General features: G+C 37.2%; 1 protein-coding gene across 2 annotated transcripts in view; it reads right to left on the bottom strand.

Annotated features, from left to right (window-relative positions):
• SVIL (supervillin) overlaps positions 1-26,044 on the bottom strand; it is a 67,328-nt gene that overhangs the window by 18,923 nt on the left and 22,361 nt on the right. The window contains exons 8-14 of one of the 2 annotated variants that reach the window (XM_010585098.1): positions 25,682-25,821; positions 23,308-23,560; positions 21,784-21,807; positions 20,139-20,709; positions 18,411-18,630; positions 12,734-12,863; positions 2,044-2,194 (exon numbers count right to left, since the gene is read on the bottom strand). In XM_010585098.1, coding sequence (XP_010583400.1) covers positions 2,044-2,194; positions 12,734-12,863; positions 18,411-18,630; positions 20,139-20,709; positions 21,784-21,807; positions 23,308-23,560; positions 25,682-25,821 — 1,489 coding nt within the window. The remainder of the gene's footprint in view (positions 1-2,043; positions 2,195-12,733; positions 12,864-18,410; positions 18,631-20,138; positions 20,710-21,783; positions 21,808-23,307; positions 23,561-25,681; positions 25,822-26,044) is intronic. The other variant, XM_010585107.1, reaches the window with a different exon arrangement.

Below are 26,044 nucleotides of genomic sequence, written 5' to 3'. Positions count from 1 at the left end.
AAGCACTAGTCCCTCCTTTTGTTGTACTCTCCTCCCACCTTTTCAGTAACTACCATAAAGCGATTCATTCTGGACCCAGTGGATAAAATGATTTTTGTTTAGTTCTTTTCATGCGAATCTATGTTGTTCCAGTAGGAGAAATGACACTCTACAGGTTTCATGTTTTTTTATTAGGTAGAAAAGCATACTGAAGCAAAGAATTGCATCTATTGCCTCTTGTTGCCTAGACTTTCAGTAAATGGGGAAACTGACATTTAAACTTTCCTCTATTTTCCACTTAGCCATAGCTTACCAGTTACTGAGCCACATAAATTTAAGCCTTTAGTTTATTTTGATCAGATTAAACCAATACTGTGCTCGGAGAATATATACTAACCATGTTTCCACTATCTTTACTGCAAGTCCTAGCAAGTCATAATTGTCAAACACCAATATAGATTTAGAATGTAATTGAGTAGCTTTTCCACAAATATTTTTTTTCCCTGTTACCTAATAGACTCAAAATTCCAGCAGGTTTTAAGTCAACCAGTAAAGCCTTCAACAAGACATATTTGAGAGGACACAGCTCTTAAGCAGCTCTCCCAGGACTTAATCCACAAGACCACATTAAGAACCACTTCAGATGTTAGTAAAAGATCACCTTCCCATTAGGACTGAAAAATTTTCAGTCATAAGCAGCAATTAAAATACAGCATCTGTGCACATGTATATAACAAAAATTTAAATTTGCATTGCTTTCTCATTGGCTCTTAAATTAAAAACTCATGATGATAATCTATTCTTTTAGGCAACAAAAATAGCACACATCTGAATAAAATCCCACTTGGGCTACTTTTACTGATGCAACTGTCACTGGATTACCTTGCTTCTCCAAAAGAATGATCGCACCACCTAAAGAGATCCTTTCAAGGTATTTTTCTTTTCCCATTAAGAAAAGCAAATGCTATCACCTTCTATTCCTTTCCAAAGGCAAATCTATTTGGCAAAAAACCAAACCAAACCAAAACAAAAAAAACCCCACCAAACTCAAAAAGCCTGTCTTTGGTGACCCTCCAAAATAGGTAAGCATTTAAACACTGACCACTGGTGTTTCTAGCAGCAAAACAATGTAAGCAGCAGCTGAAATATGTTACTAACAGATGTAATTCCTAATACCATGTATCTGTTTATCTGCCAACAGAAGGTGGCTTGGATTGCAGATGGAGTTACTCCCTGTTGCAAGTGTTCTCACCTCACAATGATTTTTTTTGGTGGTTGTCATTTAACTCAAGGTTCATTGTTGTATTTAATAACCAAGTTCTTGTAACAAAGCAAAATTTAGTATTCATTAACCACGAGAGATCAGTTTAGGTCCCTTCTTCCCAAGCACACTGCATGAACAGCTGTATTTCTACCATGTACAGCTTTCAGGGACTCCTGTCCACTTCAGAAGAATGATTGTATCTGGAAACAGTGACTGAATTTAAGAGATCCCCAAAATGTCAACATTACTCCCTTGTCATTTCTACTCCCTGGTTCTGTGCAGAAATCTGTTCAGTGATTTCTTCAGCCAAACACAACACTTCAAGTTGTTGTCCAAAACAGCATCCATAAAAATAACACCTGTTTGCTAAATATTCCCAGTGATCCTAGGAGTGGGCGAAGTGCCAGCAATAGAAACAACTAGATTTCACAACTTTTCTCTAAACAGTGCACCTGGGTTTTCAAAGGAAGAATACATAAGAAAGAATAATCCAACTATGTCCTCTGGGTTGTACTAGAAAGGAAAACAAAACATATGACAGTTCAAATGACTGACTACCACCAGTCAGACAGAGCCCAACAATAACTGGATAGTAGTGCAACAGTGCAGAACAAAATGGATCAATACCAACGGCCACAAGAAGCTAGAGTAAACAGCCTGATGACATGATATTCAGTTGAAGATAAACAGTTCTTGTCTTGCTAAACATGGATATGCTTCTGCATAGTTTTAGCTTGACTTTATTTTGACTAGACAGATAAGCAGCGACTTATTTATATTGGGATCATTTCATCACTGACCTTTTTTTACCATTCGGCCAGCTACAGTGAACTGTGTGGAGTCATTGGCTGCTCCTTTACCCTTGGACTTCCAGGCTTCTTCTCGAGCTGTAATCAGGTGTTTCCTTTCTTCAATGGTCATTTGACTCTCCTGGTTATCTGCCATTCTCTGCTTTTTGGGGGGAAAGAGAGAAAGAGATGTTTAAAAGATAAACTGGCCAGGATATAGCAAAAGACTGACTGAATGTTTCAACTGCCAGCTGTAGAGGGAAGAGAACAGGAGAACAAGCTACTGAAGTAAAGTCACAGACACAGCTTAGTGACCCTGACCCTGAGAAGCTTCATTGTCTTGCTGCCCCATTGTGAAGATAAGGTTTTGGTCTGTGCTCTTTGACCTTTTCTTGAAACTACCAGCCAAGGCAAATGGCATCACTCTAAGCATTTACTCTGCAATGACAGAATTTTCCAGACCTTGTTCTTTTGAAGCATGACTTCCTACACTACTGAGATCACTAAACTGACTTTCAGCAAATGTTTTCAAGTGTGCAAATCTGCAGGTGGCACAGGGAATAACAATGAAGTGTAACTTCAGTTGGTGATTTCTGAATCAGTCTCTTACAGTAACTCAATTCTCCAGGCAGGATTAGCAGCCTTCTCTCTCCAGAGACTGCTCACTTTAGTTCCCATATCAGCTTGCTCTACTGAGTATTTTTCCAGTGACTGTGATCATCTCTCCCCCCTCCTCCCCCCTTTTTTTTTAGGTTACTATCAGCTTTTCCTGCTTGCTGTAGAGAGTAGCAGCCAACAGCTTGAGTGATTAGAAGCAGCTAAGGAGCACTAACTATCTTAGTGCCCTCCTAACAACAAAGGATTGATGAAGGTACACTAAATAGGAAAGAAACTGAATTTACATACTCTGCTGTAGCTAGGTCAGGCCAAAGAAATATTGCTTCAATGTACTCATCTTAAAAAAGTAGCAACATTTCAGGGATTATACTGCATAGAAATCAAGCATAAAAGTATTTTTAGTGCATGGGACTGTCAACACTAAAATTACTTCCAAGTTGTGTGCTATTTGGCATTTTTCTTCACAACCTAGCTGCTACAATTGAAAAACCACATGAAAATCTAAAGCTTTAGCACAGCTCTAGCTCATACAGCTGCAGAGGGGAAATGAAAAAGTATGCAAAAGCTTGTGAACATAAAGTAAACACTCTTCTCCTTTCAAGATACAAGGAAGAGAGATAAACCCAGATATTCTTACTTATTATTTTCTTAAAATCAAACAGACTAAATAAATCAGTCACTTCGTATAAAAACTATTGTGACAGCAGCAGACACACTGAAACAGATATGTTGTAGCTTTCAGCCTTTACCGAAGCAGTATTCATCAGCCAGAAGAGTGAAGACAAGCCAAGAAGTAGCTTGTACAAGGACTAGGACATGAGAGCCCTCCACTCCTTCCTCTAGTTCCATGTATCTCTACAGCCTTCTGCAGTAATGCTTGTTCTCAATTTAGTAGGAAAGATAGCTGGGCAGCCAGACACTATGACTGTAAGTCATGATAATCAAGACAAAAACCTCTGATTTTTCGCTAGAACTCCAAAATGTTCAATAGAAATGCAAGTCTATTCAATATTGCTTCCTTGTCTGTAAAAGCCTCTGAATGCTTTAAAGAAAAACACTGGAAGTAATCTCTGTTCACTTCCCCCAATCTCTGCCCATTCCAATGTCAGCACAACCACCGCTGGGATGAACAGCTGGTAGGAAAAAAACCACAGCAACATACTAAAGGAGATCTGGGCAGGAAATTAATAAATACCTAATGAAACCACAAGTGAAATTTCATACACAAAACAAATACTTTTAACTTAGTGAGGATGCTGACTTCCATTACAATATGAGGGGAATTGAGGGAGAGGCAGAAAGAAGTAGAGTCATATGGATTCTTTCATACTTTTTTTTTTTTTTTTTAAAGAAACAGGAGGCTTAATTTTGAATTTTGCAAATACCTGAAGCTTCAGAGTCTGCAGAGCTACTGGAAATTCTGAAGACACAGACCTGGAAAGTGTGTGTGTTAATCACTACATATGTAAATTGTCAGAAAAATCAGGAGTAATTCTGGAGCTGTGTCAAAGGACAAAAGAGAGTAGCTGTCTAACAACAGAAGCAAACATATTTTTTTTAATGGAAGATTTCAAGCTGTTCCACTGGGCAAAACATCTTTGGAGTTCCTAAAAACAAAAAATCAGACTGGACGTCTATGTTACAAAACTCTGAGTAATTCCATATTAGATTTCTTCCTAATGCATTAAGGCTCCCAACCTTCATCTATTAATGAACAAATGAACTAAAAAAATTATAAACTGAACAGACACCAAGCAATCACTAACCCATTTAATTTGCCATAACAGTCCTGGTGAAAAACGAAAAAGAAAGAATAATTTTCAATAGCTGGAAAACTAACATGAGCCAATGCAATTGTCAGAAGAAATTTCAGAAAAAAATACACCTGGTAATTGGGAATAGTTTAGAAAGCTTTCACAAGTGCCAAATGGCAGCATTTACGGAGGAATAAGTTGGTCAAAGCACATTCTGGTTGGGAGAAAATATGGCAAGAAAGGTAAAACTCGACAAGCTTTTAAGTGCAAATTTTATTTCCAAGTGAAAAAAAAAATTAAGATACGAAAGAAGAACATACTCAAATTTGTAACTGTGACATTTTGATAAGGGGAGCTAAAGACCCCAATAAAAAACCGAAACAAGAACTAGTGCATCAAGAATAAATAAAAGCTTAGGAAGACAACAGCTCCAATGCAATTTTTTCCATTAAAAAAAAAAAGGTGGTTACATTCAATGAAATATCCTAATTTATCATGAAAAATACATCCATGTGTTCATTGATATCTTGTTTCAGACAAATGATAAATTCCTAAAATGAACTGAAACAGAAAAAGGATCAGAAGAATTGGCATCCAACAACATGAAATAACTGGAATAGGAGATGCCCCAAACACAAGCAGTGAATTTTAAAAAAAGCCTTTGAAAATGGGAAAATGTATAGGACTGATAGAAACTCAGATAGGGACAATATTTAGAAGAAGTAAAACAAAAGCATGTAGGCACAGGTCACACAAGCTGTGTGTTGTTCCAGACACTCACGAGAAGACTGCTGCAAGACAATCAATGAAGAATCAAAGCACAGGCACGTAATTAGTGCCATTCCACATGGCATTATGGAAAACAGGTTTAATCAAAATGGTAAGTTTGATGAGATCAAGTGTGATTAAATATGTTAACACAGTTACTTCTGATTTCTTTAATATATTTGACTTAATCACAGATGACATTGAGTTTTTTTGAGCAATATAAAAATATCAGTGCGGCTTACAGGCTGCAAACTAGTTAACTGACCGAAAAATTATTTCTAAACAGAAAAGAGCCATGAAGTGATCTGATTCATCTCAACTTTGATCAAAATATTTTCATGCACATGGAAAAAAGATATGGTTCTGCTAAGAAGACTCTCGAGATAACACCAACATACAAAAGAGTGATAGAGAATAAATAATCACATAGATGGGTAAAAAAAGGTTATCAGAAAAATCTGGTAGACAAAGCTTTTGAGAGAAATGTTACTTGAAAATGGAAACAAGCAAAAAACAGCCAATTAGGAAGACGGAAAAAGATGATAAAAATTCCCATGGAACAGTTCTGAACAGATAATCTGTACTGCAGTAGCTCATCCATTTCCAGCCTCTATACTTCTATCCAGGATGCTGACAATTTTGAAAGGTTTCGGGAAAGGGCTAAAATATGTTTTCAAGATTTGAAAAAAATCTACCTCAGATTAAATCAGATGAGTATTTATTTTTACTGAAGAGAGGGTTAAGAGTTAAGTTTTACCCAGCAAGAATAATTACACATGAAAAATTATTTAATATTGCAGTGAATTTTCTGTATGTTGACAGTTTAGAATAAAGACTGTGTATTTTTCTAAAAGATCTGGTTTAAGTCTGAGAAGGAGTTACAGGCTTGATGCAAGAACAGTCAGAAAAAAGGAATACTTTTCTTCCACTGCTTGGCTAGGTTGGATGATGATATTGGTCTATTCTAGCACTGCAACACATTTCTTGAGGGTACGCACAGGCACTGCACTGCTTTTGCAGTGTCAGTTCATGCTAAGAAAGGGCCCACATCTAGGCAATGGTCCAAGTTGTACCCTACAGTTTTCCAGTCCAAACAGTACCCCCTTTAGGTCACATGAACACAACTGAGAGTGGTCTGTTAGCATGCTAGCTTGTTGTTTGGGGTTTTGTTTTGTTTTTTAATGCAAGAAATAAGAGAATTCATGGTTTTCTATGCTGAAGATCAAGACCGCCCCTACCTGGTGGAGTCCAAACCAAGAATAAACATTAAAAAAATGTATTTTTCAAAAGGGGGATCCATTTAAAACCAATGTTATAAATTATATAAAAGAATCCAAAAGGTATCTATTTGCTTTTAATACAAGTAAATTCTCCAGTTTAGGCTCCCAAGACAAAAAAAGCACAAGAAGAATCCAACAGTTGTACAAATATGGAAAAGTTTCTGCACTGTTTTCCTCTGCAACTTTATATGGGTATTGTTTTAAAGGAGAAAACTCAAATGCACAGCTTTCTGTTCAAAAGTGGTTTGAGCAAAATAGAACATACTCAGCTCATGTTTGATATAAAACAACAAAATGATTAATTGTGCCATGCTAGGAGGAAGCAGCTTTCTAAGAGGGCAGGATGTAGCTCACCACAATCAATGGAAAGATGAACACTATTTAGGTGTTCCCCTTTTAAGATAGATGGGATGAACAGCACATTGAAGGACCTCCTCTCACTACTGGAGGCATATTACGTTATTAAGTTAGATTATACATTTACCTTCTAGATACATAGAGCTGGTAAACTCTGTCACAACAAAATTAATGTTATCTGAAGTGAAAGGTAATAAAGCTATATTAAACCCAGAGCTTACAGAGAAGAGGTAACACTAACACATTTCAGTCACTAGCCCCAAATTTAATTTTTAATTAAAAAAAAAATTCAGAGTAAAAGATCATCCTCAAAAATGGCTATCAAAGTGAATGTGAAAAAGGTAAATATCTGTAGTCAAAATTTTTATTGTAGTTCCAGTAGCCTCTGCCATAATCATCATCCTTTGTTCTAGCAGTGAATCCCTGCCCCTTGAATTCACTGCCATTACACATGCTGGTCAGAATGCTCCCCACATGGGACATACACTGTGTTTTGTGGGGGAGAGAAGAACGCAATGGATTCCTTGTAGTACTACAACCACAGATCTGAGCTGGGAGGCAAGGGACAAGGAGGTGTAATAAAACAGAATTAGATTTGCATAGATCTATTGAGACCATCCAGTGAACTCTCCTTGTTTTCTCGTGTTTTTCTTCAACTTCTTTGCCCACTGCTGCCTTTGGTTTTTTTACCTCTGATCATGTGAAACAGGTACTGTTTGCTCAGATCAAGAACGAGTATTCTACTTCTGCTCAAAGACAACTTTGTTGAGTCGCTCTAGCTGAAGAAAGTTTATATTCCTCATTATCTTTTAACTCTTCATAAGAAAGTTCTTCTAATTGTTTATGATGGAATTGCAGAGGTATGGACATGATTTTGAGGAACACTTCATGTGAAGCTTCTCTAGCATTTATTGGAACAGCAGCAGAACCCTATTCCCAAGCAAACACAAAGTTAACTCTGTTGCCACAAGTTGTTTTGGCAGTGCGCATCTTAGAACTGAATGTAATTTTCTGTCTTACTCCTCCCTCCAACAATTAAATAGGAAGTTTATACAGCATTTCAATTTCCATCTCCAAGGATGACGTTCATCAGAAATCAGAGAGCTTGATTCTTTCAAACTAGTACTACAGACCTTAAAAGGAGGGGGGAGAGAAAGAGAAAGAGAGAGAGAGGCAGGAAGATGCAACGGTCAGAGAATAGAAGCAGGATGTGCCAAGGCAAAAATCCTTTAGACAGGGACTAGGGAAAAGCACTACAAGAAAGTCACCTCTGAACAAAAGCAGCTTGTTTTTTTTACAGTCAATAAATTAGATGAGTTTATATCTTACATTGTATATGTGCATTACTTACAAAGCAGTCAGGGTACACAGCATTTTATTCTAAAATAAATGCTGCGCAGTTACACATTGCTCCTTTTATATACCCTTTTTAACAACTTGAAAGTTTCCAGTGTTATAATGAATGCAATAATGTCTCCTTCATTTTCTCTCTCATCTATATAGTCTAACAGATTTGGCTGCTTTTTTAAAAGTTCTGTGAGAGAAACACTAGCAGAATGTATATTGAAGAAGAGTACACAGCATAGTGGCATAATACTACATTTCTTTAACCAGCTTAGTAAATGCTGCTTTAATCAGTTAAGAGGATTATAATTTCCTATGTAAAAAAAGCACAACCCAAAATCCAAACCTGACAAAATGTGCCTACTTGAAATTGTTGAGCATTTAAATTGTGCAGAATTTTGCTCACCTGATTAATAGGTAGAAAAGGATGAAATTTATGGAGAACGGGTATAACGGGAGAGTAAGTAGAAGCATATACAGGTTCCTATGACAAGGACAGAAGCAAAGCAAAGGAATTAGAAAAGAACTGGACTATCAGAAATGGAGATGGGGGAGACATAACTCATCTTCCCCTAGTTTCTTAAAATGGAGTAAATCTGAATCTTTTAATCTTCTAGAAATGTGTTCCCTATTGGAAAGCCAGAGATCAAAAATGTTGTCACAATACAACAGCATGTTTACCAAAGCCATTCCATGCAGGAATTAAACAAGTTAGTAACAATATCATTGCAACTCAACACAGAACAAAACAGCACAGCCAGAAGATACACTTTTCATATGCTGATAATTCTTCTGTCTCTGTTTTCATGCACCATTAAATTTATGAACCATGTCAGCCACAATGTAAATAATTCTGCTGCAAGTTTAATCTGACCCTGCTAAATAACAAGTCATCTATTTTCTGGATGAAAGAAAAGAACGCTTACTAAAACTGGGATACTCAAAAGCCATCTGGAGGGAATTGCTAAGCCCACAGCACTCAGTGAAGGCAAGTTCACCATTCTATACAAAGCCTACAAATAACCCCTGCCTCAGAGCTGGGCTTACCCAAAGCTCATTAGACATGGCTTTATCATCTATAATTCTTCTTCCTTTCTATAGGTTAAAGCAAATGTGGAACATTGCACAGAATATGGGTAAATGCAGCTCGTTAGAGTGGCTCAAAATGAAGCCTAATCATTAGAGTTTCAGCTTTGATTAGAATGGGATACAAGCACTTGGTGGATATACCATATATGAAATGGATAAAACTATTACCACAGCAAGAGACTAATATTTTGCCTAAAGGTCACTTTTTAAGGTCTTAGCCCCTTTAAGATTTTTACACACTTCATCTCTGAGCAATTTTGAATTGATTGTTCAGCCCTAGCCTTTAACACCAGTGCTGAGCTGTAGTTTGAACTTGCAATAAGAGGTAAGTGCATTTCAAATGTCATTCACTGCTTTAATGTGACTGTAATGCAGCTGGTAATCACATTAATCAGGGACTCTGTTAAAAATGGCTGACTATAAAATAGAAATTTTCATTCCAGTAAATCTTGCTATTTTGATACTAAGGAAAGATTTTAAAGTTAGTTAATTTTTCTACCCATGAAAAAAACCAACAAACTGGAAGTCTTCCAGCCAACCTAAGATGATAGATACAAATATACTAAATCCAAAATATTTTTCCCAAATAAAAGCAATTTTTTTTCCCCAGTAAGATATTCCTCAGTATACAGTTGTTCACCTGATGTTAGGGCTATTCTTTGCCTTGTCCAAGTATGTTTTACCATACATATAAATAATTTAAGAAGTCTCACAGCTTCCAACAAATTTTCCTCCTATGTGCAGCAATCATCAAAACAGATGCTGGACCTCCAAGTAAATCTCAACTTCCCCTCTCATCTGTATCTCCTTGAGTTAATTCCTTACTCCCTTCCCCCCCAATTTGAGGTTGCTCTGTCAGCTTTTCCATGAATTTTATGGTTTCTCTACAGTTTAGCCTACATATAAATGACTATAACACATCTGGAGAAATATCTCACCATGCAGACAAGTGTGCAGAAGCATTTTGACTAGAAGTGATCAAACAGCACTATTTAATGTAACTATTTTCTTAAGAGTATGAATCTTTCAACTTTTGTTGTTTATAAGAAAACTAAATGTACTCTAATAACTTCTATTTTATATAGCTATGCTTCAATAATTAAATCTCCAGAACAAGTTAGATAGCCTTTTAAAAGAGACACAAACAAAAGAAAACCTAAAAAGGTGTCTGACTACATTAACAGGAGTGACATACTGCAACTAAAATCTTCAGGCATTACTTCGAACCAGCAGGGCATGACAGAAGTTTACACGCTCTTGCCATCAACACATGACTGCCATGTGTGGAAATGGTATTTCTACTAGCTCAAAAGACAGTAATCAATACAATTCCTGCATTTTTATTGCAATCCAGCAACAGAAAGCACTAAGATTCTTAAGTACATTGTAGTCTCAAAGCTCTTCTACAAATAGAGACTTCAGTGGCACACTGCTTCATGGTCCTCAAAGGATAATAGCCATCACACTGATTAATTATCAATAATAGTATTTCCAGATTGAAAGGCAGGCAGCTGATGTGTTGTAAGCAGTGTGGTCAACTTAGTAAAGCTTTACATTATTTATCATGTATCACGTAATGAATCATCATCACAAATATCAATACAGTTCAGGGAGTTGTATATCTAATAAGACCAACATTTTTTCTTATACATTCAACATTTCACCCATTGGAAGACATGCAAATCCTTTGATTTAGGCTCTAAATATCCAAGAGCTACCATGAACCAACAGAGTGGGTGACCCACTGTCACAGAAACTCCCACTGCTAGCATTATCACTTCAAAGCTTGTACCGTTAAAGCACTTTATGCTTGCTTACTTTCTTTAAAAGCCTAACTTGTGCTATGCTGAGTGAAGTTGCTGCACATGGTAACACAGCAGGGAGGATATGGGTGCTGGAGCTAGAAGAGAGAACAAAGGTTTTCTCTCTGCCTAAATCTTGGCAGCTGCTTAAAGCTTTTTCTCAACCCCATTGTCTTTAGTTGGAGTACATTTGTTACCTGATCTCAATAGTTGTCATTCTGGAGACTTGCCCATTAAAAATGTGACCAGTTTTGTTTTCCACACTGAAACTATTTTTGCTTTAGGACATCCTTCAAACTAGCAACTGGATTGTTGAGCAAGTCCACAGGGCAAAACCAAAACAAAGCCCATAAACCAAAATGCAAAAATCAGCTTCCTTGTTTTTCTGTCCAGTTAACCCACAACCATTGATAAGTCACATGTTCAGGCACAGATTTATCCTTAATAATGACAGATTGTGTAACAACTCCTTGCTTGTAATATACTGATGGAACAGGAGACTTTTTGTTACTGTTTGCCTATACTATTTAATAGAAGCAGCATTTTCACAACTAAATAATTGGATCCAGAGATTACTGTCCCCACTAGTAAAATTTACAACACAAATTTTATCTTCACTTGTCCTCTGTGAAAATACTCTTTCAAAAATTAAAAGCTTTTGAAACAGCCTATTGTATCTGACACTGTAATTTTCAAAATACTAGACTCAGAAAGGAAGCAAGTCTACATTAGTCCTGTAGTTTGAACCAGCAGTCCATTTTGAAGCAAATCTCCCAGTCATCCTCAGTTTCTGTGCTTTGGTTCACATTGCAGAACGCACAGACTTTTGGATAAAACTAAGCCCTGAAGCACACTCCAGGATTCCCATGTAACACCACGGCTGCTAACGGCAGTCAGGCCACAGAAGCAGACTAAATTTAGCTTGAAGCAAAACATCACTGAAGCAAAACAAGCAAGTATGTCAAAGATAGCAGGTCCTCATCAGTAATCGTTCTGCTTTACAGATCCACTCCAGCTGGGCAACATAACTTACTCATGTATAGACATAGCCAGAGTGTGCTAACAATGTGGACTTCCCTTTCCTCTACACCTTTCCACCCATCTCCCACTCTATTCACTAACACTGACAAGACAGATAAAATCCTTGTCCAGATGGTTTTGGCTATCCACAAACACCAAAGATAACAAACATGCAAGATAACCAAAAGCCAAATGGCTCATGAATGCTCTGGTACCTGCATTTCCTCAGTGTTTCTAAGATCCAAAATTACTGCTCACAAAAAAAAGTATATGAACAGAGAAAACATAGCTTTAGGAATCTGAAATTTTTACAAGCTCACCCATACTAAACAAGACACCTGAACTTAAATGCTTAAGCCAATTTCATTGGGGGGAAAAAACACTTAAATCCTTATACCTATAAACATTCCAGAAGCCTTACAGGCCCACTTACTGGTTCATAATGTGCTGATGTAAAGACACTGTAACCAATATTACACATCCCAAGACAGTGAAGACATTCTCGTTTAAAGAGCTCTCATTGGGAGAATTGTCTTTTAAACAAGCTTGACAACAAGAGGAATAGCAGGAGCTAGTAGCTAATATTAGGCATGCCTGTCTAGTTGGATGCATCTTCAAAAAGCTGAAGCATTTCAAGCAAGATGTTTTTTCCAAACAAGGATAGAGTTACCTTCTTCAACAGCTGCTCAACTTCTTGCATCTGCGCACTACGATCAGTGACAGACACTTTTGCATACTCCTGCTTTTTGCCGAGCCTGCTCTTCCAATCTTCCTCACCACTCTTCTTCAGCAACGCCAACCTAGAAGAAAAAACCATGCCAACAGCTAGCTTTAAACACTGTACTTCCTGTTATCCTCAAAAGCTACCCTTATTGTTTCACTAATGCTGCATTCAAGAAAATTTGAAATTAAGTTTTCTAACATTATAGTTATTTACATTTTATACACATATACAAAGTTCATAAAGTAACATCAAGCCTTTACCAAACATGTTCAATGGGAATCATCTGTCAAAACACAGACATGTAGATTTGAGACAGACACCCCAGTTAATTTGTATAGTCAGTGGAAATTGCCAATACAGTCAAGGGAGACCAAGGTACGATGCAGATCATTGTAAAGTAGACATTTAAATAGGTTAGATTAATCACTGCCTTTTTCCCTCCCTTCTGTCAATGAGGGACAGAGATTGACTAGCTCAGCTATGGATGCTATGGATGTCCAAAGTTAGTATGATGAATCCTACCTTTGGTCTTTATTGTACTTAGTAAAAGATTTTAAAAATCATTTTCTTTAAAACCCAAGAAGAAAGAGGTGTGTTCCATAGGCACCCACCAATTAGGTCTCATCAGGCACAACAAATGACAACTCTGCACTTACTGCTTTCACTACAACTCCAGCAACTGAGGTTACTATCAGACTCCTATGGATCACTTAGTATCTCTTTGCTTAGCTCAGGCATTGCTGTGACACAAATCAGTAGTATCAATGCACTAGTAACTTGGTGCTAACTACACTATAGCTGTGAAAACTGTCTGCAGGATTCAACTCATTTAAAGGATGCCTTATGTTTAAAATGTGGATTACCATTCATCTCAGGTAAGTAGGATATTTTGAAAATGCTATTTCCTAATCTTGAGCAAAATTCTGAATATAGCACAAAGGGACACTGGCTCTGGTGGGATCAGCATGTAGATTTATTTTACTAGAATTGGAACCTATTTGTCCATACAAACCCTGAGGTGATTACTTTTGGGAGTATGGGAAGTCAGTTAGGAATACGAGGTCTACACAGGCATGATCTTCAGCTTACCTTCCTCAGAAATTAATATTTGTACAAATCTTCTAGCTGTCAGAAATCATTCTTAGTAATCCATAAAATGTATATCTGCAGTACTTGTACAAACAGTTGCATTGGTCCACTATTTTGGTTGAATTAAGTTTTACTACATAACTTTCTTTAATCTAGGGCATTTCAGTAAGGATTATACAAAACCCTTAACCCTATTAATATTTGTTCAGTAGTTAAACCTATTTTGACCACAAGATATGGAGATTCCTTTTTAGAGATGTGATTACTGTTACCCTCACAGTTAAGGCTTATCTTGAAACTGAGGAGAAGGAAAGGGTAGGACCAAATAGGTCTAACCAGAAGCCAAGTTTCAGGCAGCTGCTTCCTGCAAAAATCTAAGGGGTGCAACCATGCTACTGACCTATTCAAGGATGACCAATTGGTCCTAATGCAGTCATCTGAGAAAAACTGAGAATGCAGAAAACAGTAAATCCACAGAATACAATGGCGCTAAGAGTGTTAGTATTCAAGAAAGCAGTTATTTCCTCTCTTCCTGCCCAGGCAGGCATCGCTGGCAGGCTTCACATTGCCTGGTTGCTTCATACCTCACAGTACGGGATGAGTAGGGGTGAGAAGGACTCACAATAAGGAGTTGAGGCCATGGTCATTGTTTCCAGAACGTATACAAGATTTCACTGCCCAGAACTAATCTTCTGGAGTGCATCCATGCATGTGTGAAACTGTGGAGGAGACCAAGATGGGACTGAATTGCCACCATGCAGTTGAATTATCTTCAGTAGTTACGTTCTCTCAGGTAAGCTTTGCTTAGAAGTGATCTGTGATAATTGAAGCTGGAAGGCATTTTGGTCAGCTTTGGCCTAAGATGCATTTGGTTTTAAAAATGTCTATAGCTGCTCAGCATAGCAGGCAGGAAAAAAAAAAAAAAATATCTTTTTTTTTTTTTTTTTTTTTTTAAACCTGACATTACTGCAGGGTAATTGCCCTAGACCTTTGCCCCAAACAGCTTGGTTGATCAGGAGAAGAAGATCTGTAACTCTGAGAATGCTTTTGTGTCTGGAGACTTTGTTTTCTCCTTTGTCATGAGGATGGATTCATACTAGCCCTCCACTCCTCGCTTCTATATGTAATGAAACAATTTGTTCTTAAGAGTGAGAACACACATTTGTCTGTTTTGAGCAATGAAATCACCACTTAAAGGAACATATAAGCCCTATATGCCATTAAAAACTTCACTGCTGTGTAAAACCTAAAGCCATGCATTTGTTTCAAACGACGGAAACAGCAATAAACGCAGACTGCCCTGACTCAGCAACAATTGGAGGGCACCCTTTTGTATGAATAAAGATGCAAGAACTACTGAATTGGTTCACACAAGCAAGCCCACCAGCTCAGTAGCTTAACTCAAAGTAGACAGCAGTTGATTTTTTGGAAAGTCTGCAAAAATAAGGCAATTATTGGGTCTAACTCTTGGATTGTTTAAGTCCTGCTTCCTACTAGTTTCATTGCATACCTCTAGTTTTCCACTTTTGATAAATAATGAATTCATTATTCACTTTCACAGTTCTATTCATACTGCTTTTGCCTCCAAAAGTTCCTTTTCCAATAAGAAAAAATCAGTTTTACTCTTTTCTTGAAAGAGAAAAGCTTTTTACAGCTTGCACTGTGTCATTTCACCTGCTACTGAGAAAGAATATCTGCCATCAAGATAGAATGATCATCATCCCAGAGGCGTCAGGATGAGTTCAAAGCAAAAGCTTTCACAGCTGAAGGCAAAATATTGGATTAATTCTGAAGGGAAATAGAAACAAGATTTGAACAATGGTTTTGCCTAAAGAAGGAGCGTTGTATGAAAGGCCTTGGCAAAAGTCCTGGCAAAAAAAACGTCAAAAATGACACATCTTTCTTCTGTAGCAATATTTTAGTATCATAGCTGCTAGTGTTATCCTTGAGACAGATTAAACTGAACACACGTTTGGCTTTCACGCGTACTCCATTGGCTACACTTGACCAGTTCTTTTCAGCTAAGTCATAAATCCTAGAGGCCAATATGAGATAAGTAACTACAAAAAGGAAGCTGACTGTTAAAGAGCACATAAATTCACTATAGGTGGGACTAGTCTGCATAAGGAAGTCTTGCTCTGGCATCCATACATCAAAAAAGGTTGAAAATTAAGTTTAGGTTGGGCTCTTCCCGAGAAGGAATGAATGATAGCAAGATGTCCACCAGAAACTAGAGTTATCTGTAGTTTTTTAAATGGTGATTGTGACATGCAGCTGATTTCTAAAGTGGAGCTGATAGGGTGGCCTTCTAGCAACTTTGGTCTCCATAAATGCAAAGTCAGGTAGTTACATGCAACTGATGTTCCATTCGACATCCTCCAAGACGTTCCTTTTCCTGAAGGCAAGACAATTAAAAAAAGGTTTCCACCACTCATATATAACACATCAGTGGATTGGCCCTGGCTGCCTAAAACAAAACACAGCCAGAACTACTCAAAGATATGAGCCTTTGCTCCCTCTCACCTCCAAGTTGTGTGTTTGCAGAAGAAGAGAGGATAGGTGTCTTTTCTTCCTTGAAAAATAATGATTTTCATTCTTCCACATAATATAGGTAATTCTGAAAATGCAAGGCATGCACTCACTCCACAAGTATAATATTAGTTCAGTGAAGTAAGTCTGTGGAAAATCACTTTTGTCCAGACCATCCTGCCCAAATATCATTACATCTGTGGAAAAGCTGTTCTTCCATAAGGTGAAAGAATGTCTGACACAGCCAGAAAAATCCACTGGATGGGAAGATGAAGTTAGTGAATGTGGAAGGAAAAAAAAAAAAAGTCCAAAGTGTAATAGTTAATCTTTAGCAGAAATGTTCTTTGAGGTTTATGAATACTTGGCATCAGCTATAGCCAAGCAAAAGAAAATGACTCGTTGCATTTTAATTCTGGGCCAAGAAGTAGGCTACTGTGGTATTTTGGAAGGCTAAAACATTTTGATACTAGCTCTGCCACTTACAGAAGTTTGTAGAAACAGAATATAGAAATTCCTGACAAGACAGCAGGTATTTTCTTTTGTCAGCTTTGGGACTGACTAGACAGTCTTGGAGGCCTAACGAAAGCAATTCCAAATTGTGTGTGTGACTGACAGTCCTTGACATGAGTTCCTCAAGAGATCAACTCAACTGAAGCATTAAATTTAGGACTGAAACAGCTGCTAATACTTGGATCTTCCCTCCCCTCCAATCTCTTTTTCCGCACCAGGATCAGGGAAGGCAGATCATTTACCACCTATAAACCAGAATTTACTGGTCCTAAACCTTATCTGTCCAGACAGCTGACATATTTACAGAAGGGGGATGGGGTGTGTGTGTGAAGGTTGCTTTAAACTAAATAACAACAGTAAACTGAAAAAGGTAGGTACATCCTGCAGAAGAGGGACTAAGACTGCACAGCTGTTGTAGCTGCCCCTGTACACCCTCTTTATATTAAGGGTATAACAGGGAGTGGGGATGCTCTATAAATGAGGATGACTTACATACTCCTAGAAATACATGAATTTAAGAAGCATGCTTTGGAATCATGTTTAAAACAAAACAAACCAAAAGGTTAGGAGTTCCTAATATCACACCCACCTCACCAAGTGAGGGAATACTTTTACACAGTGAAAGTTTAATCAAAGCTATTTTTATTTATTGGTTCTGCTTTCACTGCAGAAAAACTGAAGTAAAAGTAGGCCTGTTTGTCAACCTGAAGCAAATAATCATAATTTTACTTACTGGACAGCTACCAGATCCTTTTGCAATTTGGGGCTGAGTTTATACTCTCAAAATTTTAACTAAATTAGAATGAGTTTTACAAGTACTACAGCAGCTGTTGGAGCTCCAGCCACGAACTCGTACTGTCTACACAAATGCAGAACACTTAACATTCTGTTTCAGATCAGAATGATCTTGGGTTGGAAAAAATATTTCTAATACTCTCACAAACCTGTCCAACTAATTACCCTTTTAAAATCCCTGCAGTATGTTCTGAGAAGTCAAAATGCCAACCATGTATTTCTGAAGTAGAGGAAAACATCACAGAGTCTATCCCTGTCTCCCTGTACTCAACTTATTTAAAAAAAGACTCCCACAGAACAACAAAAATTTATTAAAAAAAAAATAAAAAAAAATCACATTATACCTGGTGTAATTGAAAGCAGAACCTGGGGAATTATATTGAGTATATCAGTATAAATGCAACTAGAACATATATTTTTACAACTTTCATTTTCTGAACTACTTATTGATTATTCACGTGGCTCTTTCAAAATCAGATTATCACGTTCTTTTGAACAGTAATTCTCATTCACCACCATCTGCTTTATAAGCATGTCAGGCAGATTAGCTGCATGTTTCTGCTGTTAGTATTTGACATTTAATAAAGCCTAATAATCACTGCTTAGCTTTTTCAGAAATGGGTTTAAAGCTTCTCTTTATACCACCAGTCTAATAACTGTACTTACAGAGATTATTTTTAAAAAAGTGAAATTTAAGTACCTTTCCTTAATTGACATTGTTTTGCTGGAATTATCAAGGACATCCTCCGTTGTCTGTGCTTTGTTCTCTCCAACAGAAAACATCTCACAGGAATTCTTATAAAATTTGCCTTCCAATTGCTCAGAGAGCTCCTGCAGTCTACAGGATGCCACAGCTGCATTTTGTGAAATTGTCCTCGTTGCTGATGTGCTGGGGAGTTCAGAAGTAGGCTCAGCGTGGTCTGCCCATTCAGAAGAAAAGTGCTGAATTAGACTTAGTGCTATTCTCAAACATATTTCACATTACTAATACTGAAGCAGCAAATCTGGTGTTTAACATGCAAATCGCATGCTATCCTAATGGAGGAAAAATTTCTGGCTAAGCTAGAGTACAAAGATTAATCATGCAATATTATCTGCTGCAAAGACTGACCATTTGTGACTAAAGTTCACATGAAGCCACAGAATATCATGTTCGATATACAATTCTAAGCTTCATATGGATGAGGCACAAACTGCTGCTCTTGTCATCACACCAACAGGAAAACAAATGGACAGATGAAAGTGAGAGGGGAACAAAGAGTCGGGGAAGAGAAGCAGACAAAACTTAAATAAGAAATTAACTTATTGGTAAAGCAGTTTAATGCATTAGTAGCATACTGGGAGGACATTTAATAGCTTAATAAAGGTATTATTTTCTAGGAGGGTGTTGGGGGCTTTTTTGGTTTTGTTTTTTCAAGCAGCAATTAAACCAAAGGAAAAACTGCCTTGATGAAAGATAAATGCACCATTTCGGTTATCCTTAAGGAAATATAAGTGATCTTAATTTTTCTTTTTCAAATTTTACAAGCACAACACCCCTCTGATACACAACTGCTCCTGTTTTATCCTAGCCTCCATCTCCCCTGCAGTCACTGAAAGTTAATTGGATAGAACGGACACTGCTTTTAAGGAACACAGGCAGAACTATACCTTTCTCCCTACACCTGTTTGAAGATCATTACATTTGAAATAAATTAACTTCACATGATGAAGACAAAAATGCTCCTAGCACTACAGGGTAGTGTGGTCCTGTACCCCATCATAATAAAACAGAAAAGTAATACAACATCTTTCTAAATTCAACAGAATAGAAGGCTTTATGCAATGACCAAATTGACTGATTATTTCCAAAGTACTTTAAAGATAGGTGAGTTTACTTATAAGTTTGAATTATGCTGTGCATATAGAAATGTAATTGCTCTGATAATTAATTGGTTTATATTTTGTCGCCACACTGAAAATAAAATAATAGTAGTTTTGCAAAATTAGTTATCTGAAAATTATCCACTACTAGCTATATATGTACATATGTAGCTAATACATAAATATATGCATGAGAAGGCAACACTTAAGAGCAGACACTTGATCCAGAGCAGCAAGTTTATTCTGTTCAGCATTTTGGAGGGCAGGGGCAAGGGCAAAAGAAGAAAGGATACATCTTAGCTTCAGTGTATAATACCATTTCTTTCAAGGTAAGAAAATTTGAATAAAATTGAGCTATCTTTAAAGGCTGAAGAATTGAAAGAATAACAAAGAGAAAACTGTATTTGTAAAACTTAAGATTTCACAGGTATTTCTCTACTTTTAAGCAGTGTTAAAAAAGGAAACATAACCACCCTTGATAATGCTTGAAATAAAGATGTTTAAAACTAGAGAAACACCACCATTTGCTGAATGAGACTACACCAACAGCAAGTATATACTGCACCTCTTTGCAAAATCTTGCTTTTTGTAACACTTTCCAAATCCATCTTTTCTTCAAAGGACTGGCCTTCTTTGACTTCCCATTTACCTTGCACACCAGTATCGATTTCCTTCTGTTCACGAGGCTGAAAAAGTGCTTGTGAACTAAAGAGTTCTGTGCTGCCTTTCCTCAGGAAACTGTATGTTGTCTCTTTATGGTAGTCTCCTGTTTTTTCAGGAACAGGATGTGTGGTTTCTTCATCAAAGGAGCTGTACTTTGTAATTTCATTAGCTTCATGTGCTAGAAACCTCTTTCTCTCTTCTTCATGCTTCTTTGATGCTCTTTTGCTTTCTAGCACTTCCACTGAAGGCTGCCACTGTTCTGACTTCTGTGCGCATTTTCCTGAAGAATCCGAGTTTTCTGCTGAAGAGTGGAATCTCACATCAGCTCTAGCAGCAGCGCTCATGCTTCCATCACGAGCTGGCTTTGTATGCAGGTCTCCAGCATACAATGGAGAAAGGGTAGATGCCATCGTTGAAACCGATGTTGCAACTGCAGTTGACAGGGGAGTAATTTTTCCACTTTCATTTTGTACCTATGAACACAAAAAACCCAAAGGGACTTAAAAGCTCTGAAATCATCAGTTCCTGAAAACAGCCTAATTGCATCAGTTCTTCAGAGGTGTGCTTCTGAATGAATATAGTGCTCTATAAATATGGACTAGAAACAGATAAGGAGAGCAACAATGCCCCCTAATTTGGCTGCAGGTGGATTATTTCACCCAGGGAAGAAACAACTGCATGTGAACAGCAACATCTTTAGTAATAAAGGGTATATGTGTAGCATGCAACATGACATCGTGTCAGGGCTCCATGAAAAGGCTCATACTGGCATGGTACTGCACAGCACCAGGGAAAGAAATTAGTTCAGGTTTCAGACACTGAATGACATGCCATGTGCCAGGCTAATCAACTCTGCATCTCAGCAGGACTAATTAGCTTTGGCACAGCTCTGCTCTGATAACGGTTATGCAGCTTCCAGCTCTGGAGCCAGCTCAGTGCCAGAGAGAGACTCTGCTCTGTGCTGTCCTACATAGGGCAGACATTCCTGACACTTCTGCAACATAGACTAACAGTCCTGCGTGAAGCTGATTTAACTCTTTTTCAAATAGAAACATTGGCTTTCATGTACATCTCTGAGCAGAGTATTTGAATCTAAGAAGCCTATTACAAAAAACTCCAAATTTGCTTTGCTGGCCTCCACAGTGGAACAATTATCTTTTCTACTCTTCTAACGTAATAATATTATAAAGTTTCCCTAGAGATGCTTAAGATGCAAAATTTTTCTGAAATGCAGAGCTTGGCTTTGTCTTCTCCAAAGGAGACAAAAGCTATGAAAAAGACTGACAAACATGCCTTCATACACATCAGGAGAGGTTTTTTGTTTGGCTTGCTTTGTTCGTTTCTTAAACTGCAGGGCTAGTGAACAGCATGCAAAAGGAATAGACAAAAGTCACACCAGTAGGAGGAAATGAACTGAAAACTTAAAATGCACATGCAAATTCCATAGAGCATGGACAACACAGTCATTCATTAAACAAACCGGAAAGCAGAGCAAAGACTTCTACACTAGCTCAAAGATTCCAAAGAAAGATTATGAAAATAGTTACCAGTTTACTCTTTTTCCATTGCATCTATCAGAATTAGAAATTTAGAGTAGATGAGAAAAAGGATTTCAGCTTTAGTTACAAGATTTTTTACATTTACAATTATGTATTTTGGTAACGTAAGCTCTAGTTATCTATTTCAATACCTTTCTTCTGTTTCTTCCTAGAAAAACTGTAACTGCATCTCAAAACATCTCAACACTCCAAATGAACAGTTCACTACAGAAAGTCTTTTTGAAAATACACTCCCACTGAACTTGGTTCAGAGTCAACTCTGATTTCTTTTCCTAGGTTCAGAAAGAGATGACAAAACATGCTTCCTCTGTGTTTACTTGCTTAAAGAGCAAGTCTGTTCTGTAGAAGTCTGAGAAACTAATGTGACTGTCACTTCTTTCCCATCTGTTTCAGCCCATTTCTATTGACCACCTTCCTGGGCCCCAAAGAAGTTAGTGACATAATCATTAAAAACACCAGGCTGTGACAGTGGTTGTCACATGGGAAATGAATGGAAAGAGGACTATGTAAGGTCTGAAAATCTTGCTAAAATAAATTTGACAAATATTTACTATTTCTTCATGTCTAAGTAGGCATAAAGTACAATTTTATATCTGTACAGCTTTGCACCAATATAGTCAGAGGAATCCTGCCTTCTCACTATTCTATTATTATAACATGGAAAATGTATAATCATGAATGAAGCATATAGAAAGAGATGGGTAGGAACTTTCTAACGCTCATATTGATCCAAATCCCTAGAAATATGACATGCATAGGAGTTGTGCTTCACTGTTAAAGTGATTTCTTTTAAAGCTATAATAAGGGACTGATGTTTCTGCTATTGTGAACATCAGCTCTGAAAGACCACTGCTGGGTCATCTTATGCTCAAACTTTGCTAAAAAGGCATTCCTTTGCAGTTCCAATTATAAGAAGGATTCCAGAACAGGAAGCCAAATTCCACTGCACATATTAAATAATTTCATTTTGACTTCTGAATTTCAGAAGTATTCTGCTTTTAGGGGAAAAAAACCCCAAACAAACCCCCAAAAATCAATGCCCCCTCCCAGAGGAAAATGGCAGACTATGTCCTGACTAATAATGGAAATATATAGTGCTTTCAGGAAAAAGTCTAAAAGTTGCACGACAAAGCTCCAAAATTCCCTGAAAATACATCTAAAGCATGATATGTATCACAGTTTTTACCCCTTTGGTCATAAATTTACTTTTAGAAGACGTGTAATATTCTACTGGAAAAGATGGACACTGTGAAAGGTACAGCATGCACTAATCAGGAAGAAGATATCCTCTTGAATTACTTAAAAAACACACCAATGAAGTTGAACATTTTAGAGGATGTTGTTCCTCAATGTCAGAAGACTGCTTCCTGACAAGCTTTTTTTCTGCGAATAAGTCATGACCCCATTGTGTAGCTCAGAGCAAAGAAAAGGCCAGCTTTTATGGCATCTTACACTGAAGCTATTTTCTCCAATAAAAAGAAACAAATGAAAAAGAGTGAAGATTGCACTTACCTGCTCAACTTCTCCAAGAGTGACTGGCTGAGTCTGGTAACGAGCATTCATCCTCCTGTGCCTAATATCTCCTCGACTCCTTGTGGAGACGGCCCTAGATACTGGTTGAGACAGTTTGTTAAACAAAGCCATCTTTTCTGCCAAACTTAAGGTGGAAGAATCTGGTTCATCAGACTGATCTTGCCCCATGGCCTCTTTGGCTGCTCTTATCTCCTCTTTAGCTAAAATTTTTTGGTGTGCTGATGCCTGCAAGCTGAAGAAACAGAACTGGAAATGAGTTTTGAAGAAGCCGTTATGAAGTTTTAAAGTCTTAACCTGATAGAAGCAGAAGAACTGCACATGAAGCACAATAGCCAATGTAATATAGCAGCCTAAGTGGTTGTGCAGTGGTTCAACATTGGCATGATGAATTCTAATTCAACAGCTGAAGATTTAAAAAAAAGTTAAATTTTCATTCACAAATTCATTTGATTAGGACACAACAATTTTTCAAAAGGCGAACACAAAACTGAAGAGAGACTTTTCAGACCAATCTCTTTATACAGAATACAGAACTATGGAGAGGCATTTAAGATGCCTGCTGTAGAACAAACACAGGTTCTACAGTTCAATTTAGATAAAATTCAATTTTATTAGAAATAATTTGTGGACCATGTAAGATAAAAACATTTAAAAGTTCGTGCTGCTTTTAGATTAGCATAAATTGTATTGCCTTTTATAATTTGAAGTGGAACAGAATTCAGACTATCTTTTGTTTTATCTGGGGTAACTCAATAACAAAAAATAGTTTTGAAATATACTTCATTAATTTTGAAGATTGTTTGACCAATGCTGAAGGCAGACACATTCATTCTTAAAAGCTGTAACTGCATTTGTCTCTGTGATAATATATTTTATTCACCTCTACAGTAACATATTTTATTTACCTTCAGCGACATATATGTAATTAGTAGTGTTCTTTCTTTCCCCTGCCCTCCCCTCCCACCCCAGCGTGGTCTCTGCTAAAATTCTCTCATTCAGAACAGGCAAACAGTATTCTGCAACTTTACCTATAGGTGGTGCAATTTCTTATCTTTCCTTTAATTTTGCAAGCTAAAAAAAAAACCACGTCTGTAGAGACAGACAAAAGAGGATATGTACTGCTTGTGAAATCAAGCACCCAGTTTGGTATTTTCATCTCAAGGTGACATTACCGTATAAAAAAAAAGTACAAGAGCAAAGAAGGTGCTACTAGGTTTGCTTTACATGCAAATTCACTTCTTCCACAAAGAAGAATATGCTTCTAGCACAGGTAAGTGTGGTTAGAAAGGTCCTGAAAACAGATGCTTGACAAGAAAAAAGCTGCATCGTTTTATCATGCAAACATAAATGAAGTTGATGAATGTTTTAAATATTCTTGAAACAAGTATTGACTTGACACATTGAAAAGGCATTCAAGACTTTAAAGATGCATCTGCTATTGAGGAATCTTGTGCTCCATGTAACATGCATGTTTATCCCCCCCAGTACCTGATAGGTTGTACAGTGCTCTTAACTACAGTGGGACTAGGTACTCTTGTCACTACTGTGTGGGTATTCACAGAACGTGAAGCAGGGGTAGATTCACTTTAAAGAATTGCCAAGGAGGGAAAATTCACAGGGAGAGAGAAGAAAAAAGCATTAAGAAAAGCAATACATTAAGCGTTAACTACAGAAAAGACCAAAACCAAACCAAACCAAAACAGAAAAAAAACCAAATAGCAATGGCTTTTAATTAACTGAGTTATCTTCTGCGACCTTTGCAAAATAACTTCAAATACTTTGAAAAGAACTAAAAGCATAGAAGAGCAAACAGGTTGTCTCTTGAAGTTACTCATTACCCATAACATAAACTATCTTTTAGTAGATTATTAAGTTAACGTCCATTCACCTTTGTTTAATTTTCCCCAAAAATGGCTTTCCTTTTTTCAGGAAAATTTCATGATGTATGACCAGAGTGCAAGAAATGCATTTCCAAAAAATACATTTGAGATTTCAGAGTGTAAAAGGTTTTCCCCAATACAAATACATTCCATAAGAAACTGTGCAGATTTCCCTCAGCACAGAGTATCTTTTTCATTTGAGTTACAAACCAATGCTATGATTAATCACGTTTACCTAATCTACAGGTTCATAAGCTTTCTGCCAAATTACAGTTCATAAAAGTTATGCTTTACTAGTCCCTCTCCTTCTAAAAAGGAATTTCAATGTAGTTCCCCTGTGGTTCTCAAGGAAGTTGGCCTTTAACAATATATGTTTTCCTTGCTACAAAGTTGTAAACACCACATATATGGACCTTATTCCCAGATTTAAAATCAGGAACCAAAGTTAGAGCCAACATATGTACAAGACTTACGTAGCTGCAATGACCACTTCCTCACTGGTAATTGGTTGTGTGTGCGATCTATCCTGCAAACGCCGCAGTCTTCTCTCTACTGCTGAACTTCTTGTAGGTGGTTTAGAAACATTTTTCATTTCAAATGATTTTTCCATTTCCTAAGAGGACATATGTCATAATCAAAACCATGAAAGAAAAATTCTAAACCAGTACTTTCTTTCTAGCTTTCTTGCATGCAAAGTAGTAAATTTACCAAATGCCCATCTCTGAATTAGAAGCAGGATGTAATTGCACAGTAGGCATCATAGAGTTAAAACTAACTACACATCTCTCTAAATGATGTTCTTAAAGAAGGCTGTAAAGCAACAAGCCTACTGTGTA

Source organism: Haliaeetus leucocephalus, unplaced genomic scaffold (genome assembly GCF_000737465.1).
Source record: "Haliaeetus leucocephalus isolate CR32 unplaced genomic scaffold, Haliaeetus_leucocephalus-4.0 Scaffold0, whole genome shotgun sequence".
NCBI lineage: Eukaryota > Metazoa > Chordata > Aves > Accipitriformes > Accipitridae > Haliaeetus > Haliaeetus leucocephalus.
This window is presented reverse-complemented; position numbering and strand designations above follow the sequence as displayed.